At 35.8% G+C, this 14,465-nt stretch overlaps 1 protein-coding gene across 1 annotated transcript in view; it reads right to left on the minus strand.

Annotated features, from left to right (window-relative positions):
- LOC134546322 (chitinase-3-like protein 1) overlaps positions 1-14,465 on the minus strand; it is a 167,306-nt gene that overhangs the window by 63,543 nt on the left and 89,298 nt on the right. Inside the window, exon 3 of the mRNA XM_063389065.1 lies at positions 8,327-8,491. Coding sequence (XP_063245135.1) covers positions 8,327-8,491 — 165 coding nt within the window. The remainder of the gene's footprint in view (positions 1-8,326; positions 8,492-14,465) is intronic.

Consider the following 14,465-nt stretch of genomic DNA (forward strand, 5'->3'; position numbering starts at 1 on the left):
ACCAATCACGTTTTGTAAGTTGAAATCTATCTTAATTCAATATTTATTTGTTTCCAACTTACACAGATTTAATTTTTATTCTAACATTTACAGACTAAACATATTTTTTAAGTAAAACCTAATTATTTAATAGTCACCCTCGGGACCGGTCCTATGACGGATAATTTAATAGACGGACAATAGAAATTCAATTTCAAACGTGAACAGTTACATTTAAATATAAGTTAATAAGTAGTACGAGATTTTAAATTATTTGGGGAAAAAAGTAAGCCATTTTTAATTAGATAACATATATAGTAGTTTTATTTACCAATTTAGTATAACATAGTTTAATGTGCAATGTTGTACAATGTGTACATATGTACGGACTTTGGAGAATTTCTTTAAGTTAAAATGTTTACATCCTGTTTATTTGCAGCTCGAGCTTTATTCAAGCAATGTTCTGTTTTTTTTTTTACGGAAACAGCATGAATAACGTTTCATAAAAAATCGCATACAAGTAGTGACGGATAACAGAGATAGTTGGTTAAAGTAGTTTTACTTATTTAGAATTGTTAAATTTTAACCTTGCCTTGCTTTATAAACATACCTACATAAATATTTTTAGTGATATAATTTTCGTACTTAATATTCAATTAATATTTTAAAAACATACATTATTAAATATTATTTGTTATTTTTAAATGTACTAAAAATAAGGGCCGAGTTGGCATCCATTTGGTTAGGATTCCACTCTAATCATGTTGCAGTTCCTGCTGTCATCAACACTATAATAAGATAACCGTGCAACGAAAGTATTATTTAAGGGAATTTTCTTGATAATGTATAGCCTGCTAATTTAAATTATGCACGTCTTTTTACGTATAAATATTTTGTATTATTATTTTTTTGTAATATCAATAAATTATTAGATATAACTTTATGCGAAGATATGGGAATTGGTTTTGCACAAGTTCTCGTAGTCAATATCATGTAAGTAACGATAATAAAAACTGGATAGGGTAGATTTTTTTTATGAAAATTAGTTCTCACAAAGTGAATTTGTGTCATCGAAACCAAACTTGCGCCCATATGCAAATGCAAGTTATTGCGTTCTTACATATGTACATGATATTAATCTACTTAAGTCTTTAACATGCAGTTTTAAAACGATAATCGCAAAAGGTAGGTATCGCAATTAAATTTTAATGCACTTTTACAGACAACTGTTAAGTCATTTCTGTAGACATATATCAAAAATATAATAAAATATCATCTCTAGTTACCTGTACTATGAAAAATACCCTATTCCAGTTCTACTATCAGTTTTTCTTTCATTCGATGCCATTTTCTGTGACTATAAATAAATGCTGGTTTTAAGAATTGACCATTATGTCGGGAAAATAGAATTTGAGTTGTGAATTAACACTTTTACAAGTTCGGGTTTTCGAGGTAGTTTGTTTTATATTTGTTGAGCTTTACTCAGAATCATCCATTTCTGTACCTGGGTAAGTAAATAAATACAAAAGTGTTTGAAAAAACATTTTTGATTTTAATGCGTAGATGTGCGTTTCTTTATGAATCTATAAATACGAACAAACATATTTATTTATCGCTATCATGTTTTCACACGTCGTATGTCATGTTCATTCCAACTCTTCATTATAGATGTATTAAAACAAGGGGAACAAAATTAATTATCATTGCGAGTAAACAGTATTTTAGTAACAGTTAATCTTTTTTCCCTTTCTTATTTCTCTTACTTTCCAAGCTCACATACAAGATATCTCTTCTGTTGTTGGTGTGTGTATTGATACCAGTTTCAGGCAACGTTGGAAAAATGCAAGTGAGCTATCCCACACACAGCTACTGCGCTAATTTGGCAACGTTGCACTTGGTTAAGAATGGGTTGAGAGTACCTCATTACCTCCCTCCCTGCCTGCCTGCCTGCCTCCCTCCCACTCACCCAACCTCCCACCCTCCTTCACCCCTTCTACCGTCCTACTCCAACGCTTGAAATGTTTACGCTGTTTCAACACTTCGATTGGACATAAACACGTTTCAAGGAAACTAAATATATATTGTCTCACCTGATATACATTTTTCCTGACTAGCCACGAAAAATGCTACTTTCATTAAGGGTTCTTGGAAGTAAGAACTTAAAATTTGTTTGTGGTAGGCAGTTTTCACTGATAAACTGAGCGCTTCATGTAAATATTTTTACAGAAATGACATCACAAAATACGTAATTTACCTATATTTACATCATAGGTATTTCAGTATTTAGGATCGGCACTTTTTTTTTTTTTCACTTTTCCGGTGCCGAAAGTTTGCCCGATTTGTACCTTATCTTTTGTTGTAATGCAATATGATAAAATATTTTTTTATCTGTATATAAATAAATAACATTTATACACAATGTTCCACTCACTTCTCCCCAACCCACACAATGTGACAAGCCACCTGAACTAATGCCCCTTTGCCCAACCTCCTTAAATATATCCGGCTATGATATGCAAAACATTTAAACTAACGTTCTCCAACCCCATCTTCATTACTTATTTAAAACAGCGGCATGCTAATCAAATAAGAACACATAAGGGCATACATGGTGATAATCACATAGTTTTTATAAAACTTTATTATTGTTTTTAACACTTTCAAGTTGATATTCTTTATATGTTTCGAATATTTCATTTGTACATTTCACTCCCATAGAATTATACAACTTTCATGAAGTACTATAAAAACATAAAAACCATTATCGGAATGTATCTCGTCCTTAAAAGTTTTCGATCAAAGCAGAAACAAAAGTTATTCGAAGAATAACCTTAGCCTAAACTTACTGTACAGGTGCATTAAAGATGTATAAATACAAAAATTTTCTACTGTATAATCAGTTTCGTAGGTGTTCTCTATATTTAAACATATGAACATACATCTTTCTTTTCAAGACTGAACAGTGTCCAGTTGGTATTGAAGAAATTGACGTATCTATCTATCAATCTCTAGTTTCATCTACATGATAACAGATCTTTTAAAGTGTTGTCTGTGATTTGTTAGTATTTTGTAGGAGAATAGATTATTCTATGGAGTAAATTTAAAAATCGCAGACCATAATTTTTTTCATTTAGGAGATTCAAATGGAAAATGCACAAAAAACCATAACATTCTCAATTAAAAAAATAAAGGTTCAACCTTTTGAAGCAAGAGAAATTTCTAAATTAATAAAATTATGGCGACAAAAATACAATTTGGTATGTGATTATTATAAAAATCTCACATGTAAAAATTTAATTTATGTATGCTGATGACGAGGACTTTGTTTATAAGTACATTTTATTCCAATATTTATTTGGTATTTTTAGAAATTGGTACATTAGGAATCTAGGCATTTCAAAATAGAAAGGTTAGGGGAATGTATGCGTTTTTGTGGTAAGATGGCGCACATTGGAAGGCCAAGTTTGGAAATAAATATCTGTTCACTGAGATGATTAGGACCAGGTAACGTTTTATGATTTTTCTCTACTTCGCATTGAAAGAAAAAAAACTGTCGAAAAACTGAAGTGTGAAAAAATATAATAGGCTTCCTGCCGCATCTGACCTTTAGAATTTGGTTCAATATTTCAATTTAATACTTTTTAATTTTTTTGTGATACTTGTTTATCTAATTTATGTTTACGTGACGTCATACATGTGTTTAAATAGCCCCTTGAGAAGCTGTTAGTTTTCGAAATTTTCGGACGCACAATTAAAGTAGGAGGTACTGGGTCATCGGTCCCTCCCAATATTTGAAGCTGGATCCGCCACTGAGTGACGAATAAGTTGTCAGCACTGGAGAGAAGACACACGTGTTGAGGTGATTTTGTGTAGAGTCGCACGTTTCCACGAACTGCAAGTTGCGATGGAGCATGTTGACGAGCGGGCAGTGTGGAGTGAGGATGGAGGGGTGGAGGGGGACGGGAGTGGCGCCAGAAACACAAAAACACCACCACCCTGGAAACTGTGTAAAGGTCCTTAGATTGAGTGGTACAATACACAGTCCTCGGTTAAGTATTTAGTTTAAACCGGTGTGTAAATTTAACCAAATGGTCGTCTTATTAAACATATAATAGTATATCAAACTGTGTAAAGGTCCTTAGATTGAGTGGTACAATACACAGTCCTTGGTTTAGTATTGAGTTTAAACTGATGTGCAAATATAACCATGCAGTCCTCTTATTAAACATGGAACAGCATATAAACTTTGTAAAAGTCCTTATATTGAGTGATAAACGACAAAATACTCGGTAAAATACTGAGTTTTTACTGGTGTGTAAATATAACCACGCGGTCCTCTTATTAATCATGGAACAGTATATCAAACTGTGTAAAGGTCCTTAGATTGAGTGGTACAATACACAGTCCTCGGTTAAGTATTGAGTTTAAACTGGTGTGTAAATGACCATGTGGTCCTCTTATTAAACATGGAACAGTATATAAAACTGTGTAACAGTCCTTAGGTTGAGTGGTACAGTACACAGTCCTCGTTTAAGTATTGAGCTTAAACTGATGTGTAAATGACCACGCGGTACTCTTATTTAACATGAAATAGTATATATCAAACTGTGTAAAAGTCCTTAGATTGATTGGTGCAGTACACAGTCTTCGGTTAAGAATTGATTTTAAGCTGGTGTGTAAATATAACCATGCGGTCTAAATATTAAACATGAAACAATATTATAAACTATTTAATGTCCATTGTTTTTCGTAGAATATAGTTCTTATTTAAAGTTCGTAATTCAGTTTTTTCGTGAAACTAATAACATTCGTTTGGACAAGAATTTTGGAAAGTTTTATTCTCTTACCAAAAACTAATTATACCTTAATTTTTTTAATTTTTATAAAATGTAACTGAATACATTTTTGTAATTGTATCACACTTATTATTGGTTGCACTGTTGTTTAAACATTTCGTTGAGAATTTATTTGTTGGTTTTTAAATATTTTATATGTTGAGATTTCTATGTTAATATGTATGAAAATTAAATTTTTCCTTTAATACGATAAGTAGGATATAGTTCTGACTTCTTATTCTTAAATCACTAGTTTCATCTAGTTTATTATTTAGGTTGGTTGAAACCTTCGTTCAATACCAGCAGAATTGATGTCTTCAAATAAAACATTAATTATTTTTTTATATCGGAATTGGAACATATAGAACTGAAAAACGGGGTTCTACGGGTTCTCTTACAAATATTGAATTGTAATTCATAGTTCAAAATCTCAATTAATAGAAAAATTAATCATCATAACAATTTTTTCGTGAATAACATTTAAATAAATGAAGTTTTTGGAGCGAAATTTATGTTTTAATTCAGTTAAAAAATATATATATTTTGTATGTATACACAAATTCGGATAAGTGGTTTTATCAAAAAAAAACTTTTACGGAAATTATAACATATAGGTATTTAGTAACGATGAAGCGAAGTCAAATGTAAATGGAGCAGCAGCGGGATTATAGAGGGAAGAAAACGGAAGAACCCCGAGAATCGACTCCGTATCACCTAAGCAAGGACCACTGGTTCGACTACACGACTACCAGGAACCCTGTCTTGTTGAAACATTTATACTGATTTTGCTAGTCCTGCAGTTAACTGTAAAACTTTACAGTCCTCGGATAAAGCGCCAGACACACTTTGTGTGAAGGTCCTCAGTCTGACAGGTCCTCTGATATGCTTGCTAAAGTAATAGTCCTCGGAAGCTACGTTAGTGTTTGTGTATTCCCGTCCTCTATTTAAGGGTAAAAAATGGGGTCCTCGAATAGGGGCCTAAACACGTATAGGTGTGTGTGTGTGTGTGTGAGACATGTCCATTGAGTGCTATTTTGAAATTTAATCTTTAACAGGAAATGAAAATTCTAAGGAATAAACCAAGATGCCTATAGACATGTTTGTAGTATCTCTTTAATAAATAACGATCCTCTTTCCCTCTCCTGTTTTAAGGGAAAATCTTAATTAGTTTGTCTGGCCTCTCGTTACTTCCTCTGATGGTATATTTACTTAGTCCTTTTTGCTCACACACTTCCAGTTCTTGATCAGCCACTTGGGCAATTATATTTTATATTGTAGCACGAGAGTCAGTTACACCCCTTTGGTGTGCATTTGCGGTTCTGTGGAAGGCCCCCCTCCCTCTCACAATGAAACTAAAAACTGTAGAGAAAACAACAAATAATACACTTTAAATCTTTGATGATTTATTTTTAATATGTGAGAACTTGTTAAATAGCTTTTTAATGAAACTCTTATTTTTTAAAATAATTATGGATTCTCAATAAACATCGATGTATTCCTTAAGTAGTGTATAAATGTGGGTACGGGCCCTAGATTCTGAGTGTAGAGTAGATAGAGTCTATGTCCACGATATAGGATTGTGACATCACGGTGGCCATCTAGGATTATCTTTACCTTTGAACTTGAACCCAGCGGCCATATTGGATGACATCACGATCACCGTCTTGAATGCAGCAATTTTGAAATCGAACTACCCATTCATGAACCTTGCACTTTTCGTGACGGTAACATCACAACCTTGGCTCATGTCTGCCATTTGTTAATTCTGACATCACATCCATTATTTTGAATTCTGATGTGTCACCCGCAATCTTGGATCTGACATCACACACACTTTTTTTTTCGATTCTGACATCATTTACGCCATCTTTATTTCATATGCTGAAGATCACCATCTTGGATGATGTCACAGACGCCATCCGTTTTTTTTATGTTCTGAGGGAATTCGCTATTTTGGATACCCCCACATGTGTTTCTGCTGTTTGTTCGCTCTGTCTCATGCACATAAAGTCGATAATCTATTACCTACCAATGTTGTTGTGGTCCTTACCAACATATTAAATAACATTTTTTATACAAAGTACTTTGGAAGCGATGTGATTAGAACCATGACAGCTCGGACTTCTGCTTTGGAAAACATACGCCTTTAAACACACAGCTTTTAAGTCATTTGCCAGAATGAGAATTAAATAAGGTGTATATACACACACACACACACACACACACACACACATATATATATATATGTAACACATATTCGAACTTGTATTTTTTAATTTGAAGGAATAACAGCATCACCTTCTAGAGGGTGTTGCCTCTATCTTTTTTATCAGTAGGTACTTGCTACTAAGAGTGCTAGTGTCACATAGTACACATGCAGTCTGTTAGAGGACACTGCCATCATATTAATTTAATTTATACCTGCTAGAGCACATTTGTATTATTTATTCCCTGGGCAACTGCCATCTTATCGGTCACCTTGATCGCTATTCTGAAAATATGTAATTATTACTTTAGAAAAATCTGAAAAATTCCAAAATTCATCAAAAATCTTTTATTAAAATAATGATTGAGTCGATTGTTCCTCTCCTTAGTTTGATATTTGCTCGATGCAAAAAGGTTTATTTTAGATAAAAAAACACTCATTTAAAAAACATAGTGGAAAATCACCAATGTAATTAAATTCCTCATCTAGCAGCCTTCAGTAAGCTGCCTATACCATATTGGCCATTATCTTGAAATTCTGTAATGAATGACCTGGAAATTACAAAATAATTCCAAAATTCATTTGAAAAAACAACTTTTAATGTACTGATTGATTAAATCGATTCATATTCTTGGTTAGATCCCTGGACGATGCAAAAAGTAATTTAAGCTTCAAAAACATTTATTTAATTAATCGTTCTTACTACGAAAAAGGACTCTATACAAGATACCTGCCCAGCTGAATAAATATGTTACTTGATATCACTTCACCTATCATATTCCTTTACAACATCATTCTAGCTCTGTCCTGGAGCCTTCTTATTTAATGTTCAAAAAAACAATCTTTTTAGTCGTTTTTAACAACTTTTTTTAAATTACCTGAATTATAGCATGGATAAAATCACAAAATACACACCGCCAAATATATTACCAGAATGGCAGGTTCAGTGTGCGATTTTTCAGTAGAGCGATTGTCTTAGTGTATTCTTTGTAATTACATAACGAAATTTATTTTTCCTTATCTGACATCAAGTAATTTTTAAATGGAATTGACTGAAATATATTTACAACAATTTAGAGTGTTTTAATTATGCTTCCTTAGATATATTATGAGATGATACTCTTGATTAAATACAATACAACTTAACATACTGTTTTATTAAAATTTAAAAAAAAACTTAAATAGATCAGAAAGTTATGTCTAAAATTGTCGTGCTCTATGGCACACCGCAACAAGGACAGTGCTAATGGCAGGAATCTTGCGCTGGAAAGGGAGAGTTGACGCTGCGAAGCAGGCAGCAGTGTACATAGTCCCTGAGGCCCGTCGACGGCGGGGTCCCTCATGGCCAGGCTGCCGTCCGCCTGCAGCGCGGCGAAGGCGTAGAGCAGGTGCGTGCACAGCCGAGTCGGCACGTCTTCCAGGGAGAAGCCGCGGCGAGTCACCCAGCTCGCCAAGTAGCACACGAACAGCCCTGCGACAACACGCCGCCAGGCTGCCAGTGTTCCGTCAAGTGCTGCGGCGTCACTGACAACATCGCTATCGCAGCCATGGTTGTTAGAAGAGTTGGATCACTTGAATCCACATAAAATATTTTCCGTATATTACTGGTTCCAAAATATGTTGGATTTTGGACGAAATCAGCCAATCAAAATAGTGCCCCGCGAAGATGGAAATGGCTTCCGTTCACGCGACAAATAAATATTTAATATGGTGAAGAACGCATGTGCGATTAAAAGTAGTAATTAAAGTGAACATCTAGTATAATATTAATATTAATGTATTACATGAAATTATGATATATGTAAAACGCAATTATAACTTTTAAAATACCCATATTTTAAATTTTACTATCTAACGAGTAATAATGTAATTTCCAATTTACAGATGTTTTACAAGTTAAAAATGTTGAAAAAAAAACCATAACTTGTTCAAATATTCCATTTAGTATTAATATCACACATTATTTTAATTTAAAAATTAGATTGAAATTGAAAATTTGGAGTTAGCTTAGTCCCATAACAAACTTTGATAGTGTGACGATAATAAAAACATATTCAGGTTATCTTTCTCACTTTATTTGATGGATAAAATCGTAAGCCATATTCCGTCTAATATTTCCCCGCAACTCCTTTGTTAATATAGTGACATGTGACAGTAGTATGTAAATAGGACTCGAGGGTTCAGAGTGTAGTGTTGTGGTGTTTTCCGCCATGTTGGATTGTGACGTCATGGCGGCCATCTTGGATGACCTTGACGGCCATCTTGGTACCGCCATCTTGGATGACGTCTTTTTGTTTTCTCGAACATTCCGCCATTTTGAATTATGACGTCACCGTTTCAATTTACGTTATGGCCGCCATCTTGAAAATCTTTATTTATTATCCAATTTAATGGAAAAATTTCAAATTAAAAAAATTAAATTAATAAAATTTTAATAAAAACATTAAAAAACATACACCAACGACATAGAGCTCGGAGTCCTCGGTTCTAACCCGGTAAGGGCAAAAAAAATGTCGACCTATCCTTCCCTCGTGGTGGCTGCTGGCAGACTGACCCCCCACCACTTTTTCCATAGCATATATCTTCTACCCTCTCCCCCTCCCCCTCCACCACCCCATCCACCCCCTTTCACTAAAAAATATTATTATTTCTTTATTTAATCACAATAACAAAACCACCACCACCACACCCAACACCACTACTGTTGTTTTCCCACCCTTCCAAGAAAATTTTACCTCTCCCTCCCTCCCTCTCTTTACCAAGATCATTACCTATACTTGCATCAGCTCAGTATATGCATATAGTCGGACTTTGACTCTGTGCGCACAGTCGGACTTGATCGATTCGAGGACTTAATCGATTCGCACAACCGGACTTGTTCGATTCCCGCGTAATTTCAGTCAATTTTCACAACATGTCATCAGGTCAAGATGCCGACGAAGACTTGGCCACGAGACAGCTGTTACGACTCATAACATTAGTCCTTAACGGCGGCAGGCCTCGTGCAGCGTCTACACCGTCCGTCGACCTCGCGTCTAGTCTTGCACCCACGACCGGCGTCGAGCCTTGTGCAGCACCCCCATCATCATCATCATCATCATCATCATCATCATCATCAGCAGCAGCAGCAGCAGCAGCAGCAACAGCTCCACGAATCCACTAACGTTCGTCTACAACCGGCGGGCTACGACAGGCCTCTTACCAGACACCGAGTTGTTCCGCCTTCATCGACTTATCGCTTCCATGGTGGAGCATCTCACGATTGGCTTGGTTAGTGACGAATACACCATCATAGATGAGGAAAACCTAGACCCTTTTCAAACCAAGGACATTAATATTTACAGCGAATTGATTGTCGGTCATAGACGAGTAGCGTACTTTAATTCAAACAGTGTTAAACAAACTCAGTTTTGTAATGGAAAGGTCACACGGTATTATCCAATGATCCCTTTTATGAGTGAGACTTTGTGCACCATATACCTTGTAAGTCAGAATACTGTCGTGTATACAACCTCCGACCAAATAGTGTACTCCCATGTACCCTCGAGGATCTTTGCATTCGTAGCCAAGAAGTATCTTTGGTGGAAATGCGAGGGCGTGACACGTTTTATTACAAACTACGTCGACCGGATTCGAACAGATGCTTCGCTGGTTGGAGCGATGTAATGGTTCGAGTCACCGGACGTGCATACGTGGAAGTCAGGTGCAAATCACAAACTGCATGATGTCCCCATGTACGCTCTTCAAAGATTCTAGGCCTACGCCAATTACATACACCACAACGGACAAGCATAACGGACTCCAGTCCATAACGTTCAGCCCATCGCAAGTTTTCCAATGTACCATTCCCATGCTACATGCAATGACGTACACACGAGAGGAAGCCGTGAATCACGTAGAGAGGTGTACCAACAATATACATTTCCATATACAAAATAACCTGTTTGACGAAGGAGCTTCAGTTACAGTCCAAGATTGTGTTAAGAAGCGAGTGTGCGGTTAACATGTGTAGACTGGGAATGAAGTTTCCGTGTTCGTTGGATTAAATGAAAAACACAACTTCACATCAGCGCATCTTAACAAAATTCAAAAGTGATATCCTCGCTTTAGAACACGAAATTTTAGGCCCACAAGATTCGACGCAATCAGTGGCGTAGCCAGGATTTGTGTATGGGGGGTGTTAAGAAGTATGCCCCCCCCCCCCCCGTATTAAAGCGAGTGGTCCGGGGGCCCTCCCCCGGGAAAATTTGGATTTTAAGGTGTAAAATAGTACTATTTTAGCAGTTTTCAGTACTTAAATTTAAATATTGTAATGGTAAAAATTGTATTAATTTTAATATGAAATTTGTTTGAGTGATGAATAAGAAATTAATTAAAGATTTTGTGCTAAGGGAGGGGGGGGGGGGTTGAACCCCTAAACCCCCCCCCCCCCTGGCTTCGCCCCTGGACGCGATGTCTAGAATATTGTTACGGGGCTACCTACACGATAGAAATCAAGCAAACCGAAGAGGAATGGGCTCGTATAGAATCATGTATGTGTACCCGAGACCTTTGCAACGTGTACTGTAATATAAGTTTATAAGAGTGTGAATTTACGCCACTGCAGCACATCAATACCCAAGCTGGTGTTAGAAAAAAATTAATTAAAAATAATAAACTCATAATATATAACTCTGATGTAATTTTTTTTTTTTTTTAAACTGTAGGTATAGGTGATGAACTCGCTTAGTGGAGTAAACGTGTAGGTAACTCTTTCAGAGTAAATTTAAAGGAAAAAAAAATTTGGTTGTCTGTAAAGTCGGTTTACGGACGATAGTTTAACGTGACAACGTCATAACAAAACATTGATGAAATGATTGATCCAGAAGAAAAGGAAATATATTCGGCCTGAGACTGAGCCGTAATAGGTTTTTGCAACCAAACCATTTAGGCATTAAAAATATTATATTCTTTGAGGAAGATTTTTTTTTTAATTTTTCTATCTTTTGTATGATAAAATCTACCTCTGCATACTTTTATAAATAAAATTGAATCATTTTTATTGAATTATCACTATTTTGTATGGATACAAAGGAGTGAAATGAAATGTACAATTTAATTAATAAATTTACTTTTATTTGGATTCATTATTCAAATATATTTATTACTTTTGAAATGTTACGTGCGCCGTATTTATTTTACAAGTTCAAAAGAAAACTTCGCACCTACCGGGATTCGAACCGACAACCTTACGATCAGAAAAATTCAAATTTTCAAATTCAAAAAAATTTATTTTGCATTGATACAACAGCACCGTTGACCGTTCAGCCACGAGGCCACACTTAATAATTAATTGTTTCAGATGTTATGTATATGTTTATAAAAATTTTGTTCACGGTAGGGGAATAATATTATTTCGTTTTAATAACTCGATTTTATAACAAATAAGGTAAAGGCACCTATTATGGGACCCCTTTTAAATAAAATTCATATATTTTTATTAAGTGAACATAAATTAACATTTAACGTATGATAAATTACTTGATATGTTTAACTATAAAATGCAATACATACATATTGTTTAAAAATAATAAATTTATGTCCTCTGCAAAAAACGGATGACACTGCACTTTTCCAAAGGAAAAAAAAGGGTTCCTAATATGGGACACATTATTTCTTTATCCTCTTTTGGCAATGAGGACACACAAAGTGACTGTCAGTGGCACCACAATGTTCATGAGCCCAACGACAGCAGACAGTACACTGTATCCACTGTTCGCCATGTTTGTCATCTGAAAATATGCATCCACAGAAGAGGCATTCAGCATAGTTGTCTTCTTCACCAGAGCTATCTGATAAGATGTCGAAATCATCATCCGACTCGTCGCTGCTGGATTGTTCCATTAATCTTCTTGTACAACATCGTGATCTTGACTTTTGTGTGTTGGCAGAAGGTTTTTGTCAGGGTTTTATGACATTTCCCTGCAGCTTCTTTTTTTTATTTTTTGCTGTTGTAGCTCTTTCCAAACTCTTCAGGAGATCGGATTTGTAAGGCGATGAGGTTATTACAGATGCTTTGCCACATCTTCGGCTTTATAAATTTGCTGAAAGACTAGGAATTGGCTTAATGTCTTTAGGAGAGATAGGTGTGATGTCCATTGTTTGAGCAGGACTAGCATCAGAAGGCCCTGTGCCAAAAAAATGTGGGTGATCCATAGGCAGAACAGGGTGAGAATTAGATGGTCCTGCACCAGTTTATGTGTCATTCGAAGTGGCGATGATAGTTGCACTGGTATGAACATATCTATCAGGAATTTCGTGACAACTGTGAATTACAAAGTCACAATCACGAAACCCATCACTGTTGAATGGGTAAAATCCTGTTTAGCGGAATGCATTGACTGCTATTTCCATTGTTGCAGCTCGTTGATATGCTGCACTGAACAACTTTGCAACCAAGAGTGGTGTTACAATACGGTAAGGGTTGTTTCTTAAAGAAGCCTGTATTTCTGAGGCATAATAGGTTTTCAGTGGTTTCATGAAGCCTACATCCAGTGGCTGAATTTTGTGTGAACTGTGAGGAGGGATACAAAAGATTGATACGTGGTTCTCTCTAGCCAATCGTATCACATCAACATTTCTGGTGTGTGAGTAGTGGCCATCGAGAATAAGAACAGGGTCTTCAAGTGGTGGCTTTGTATATTCAAAAAATGATCAAACCACTTTGTGAACAAATCCCCCTGAATCCATCCAGAAGGGTGGCATCCCCAAATATAACCAGCTGGTGCCCCATCCATGAGTTCTATTTTCATATTATTCCTTGGCCACACTATCAATGGAGGGACAAAAGAACCAACTGCATTCATGCAAGTAACGACTGTTATGAGTGACCCTCTCTCAGCTGATGTCAGTGCAGCTACTTCTCGTTTTCCTTTCAGGGATATTACCTTCTCAGCTCTGTGCTGTACCACAGTTACCCCAGTCTCGTCAACATTGTACAACCTGTGAGGACGGCCTTTAATTTTGTCAAATTCAGTTACATAGAGCTCAAAAAATGTTTTCACATTTTCAGGACTGAAACCTTTTACTCTGGCGTGAAAAATGCCTTGGGGAACTCTTAATGACAACTGTGGATGACGCTTTAAGAAAGACCCCATTCACTTCTTACCAGCTGATTTATTTTTTCTGAGAATGGGTGTTTGATACCATTAGCAATGGCTAGTTGGAAGGCCATCCTTTTAATATCACATTTCCTCAACCCATAAAACCTTTTATCCATCTCAATGCAGTACGGTACGAGTTCATTTTCTAGTTTACAACTTAATGTAGGCCTTCTTCCTAATGGCACATTTACCAAATCATCAGTACGCAATTCAGTATTTTTCATATACCTTTCCGCTGTGCTTTTTGGTACCCCAAAATGTTTCGCTGCTGACTTGTAACCCATAGTACCTGTTTGTACAGCT

The sequence above is a fragment of the Bacillus rossius genome, chromosome 1 (genome assembly GCF_032445375.1).
Source record: "Bacillus rossius redtenbacheri isolate Brsri chromosome 1, Brsri_v3, whole genome shotgun sequence".
NCBI classification, from domain to species: Eukaryota; Metazoa; Arthropoda; class Insecta; order Phasmatodea; family Bacillidae; genus Bacillus; species Bacillus rossius.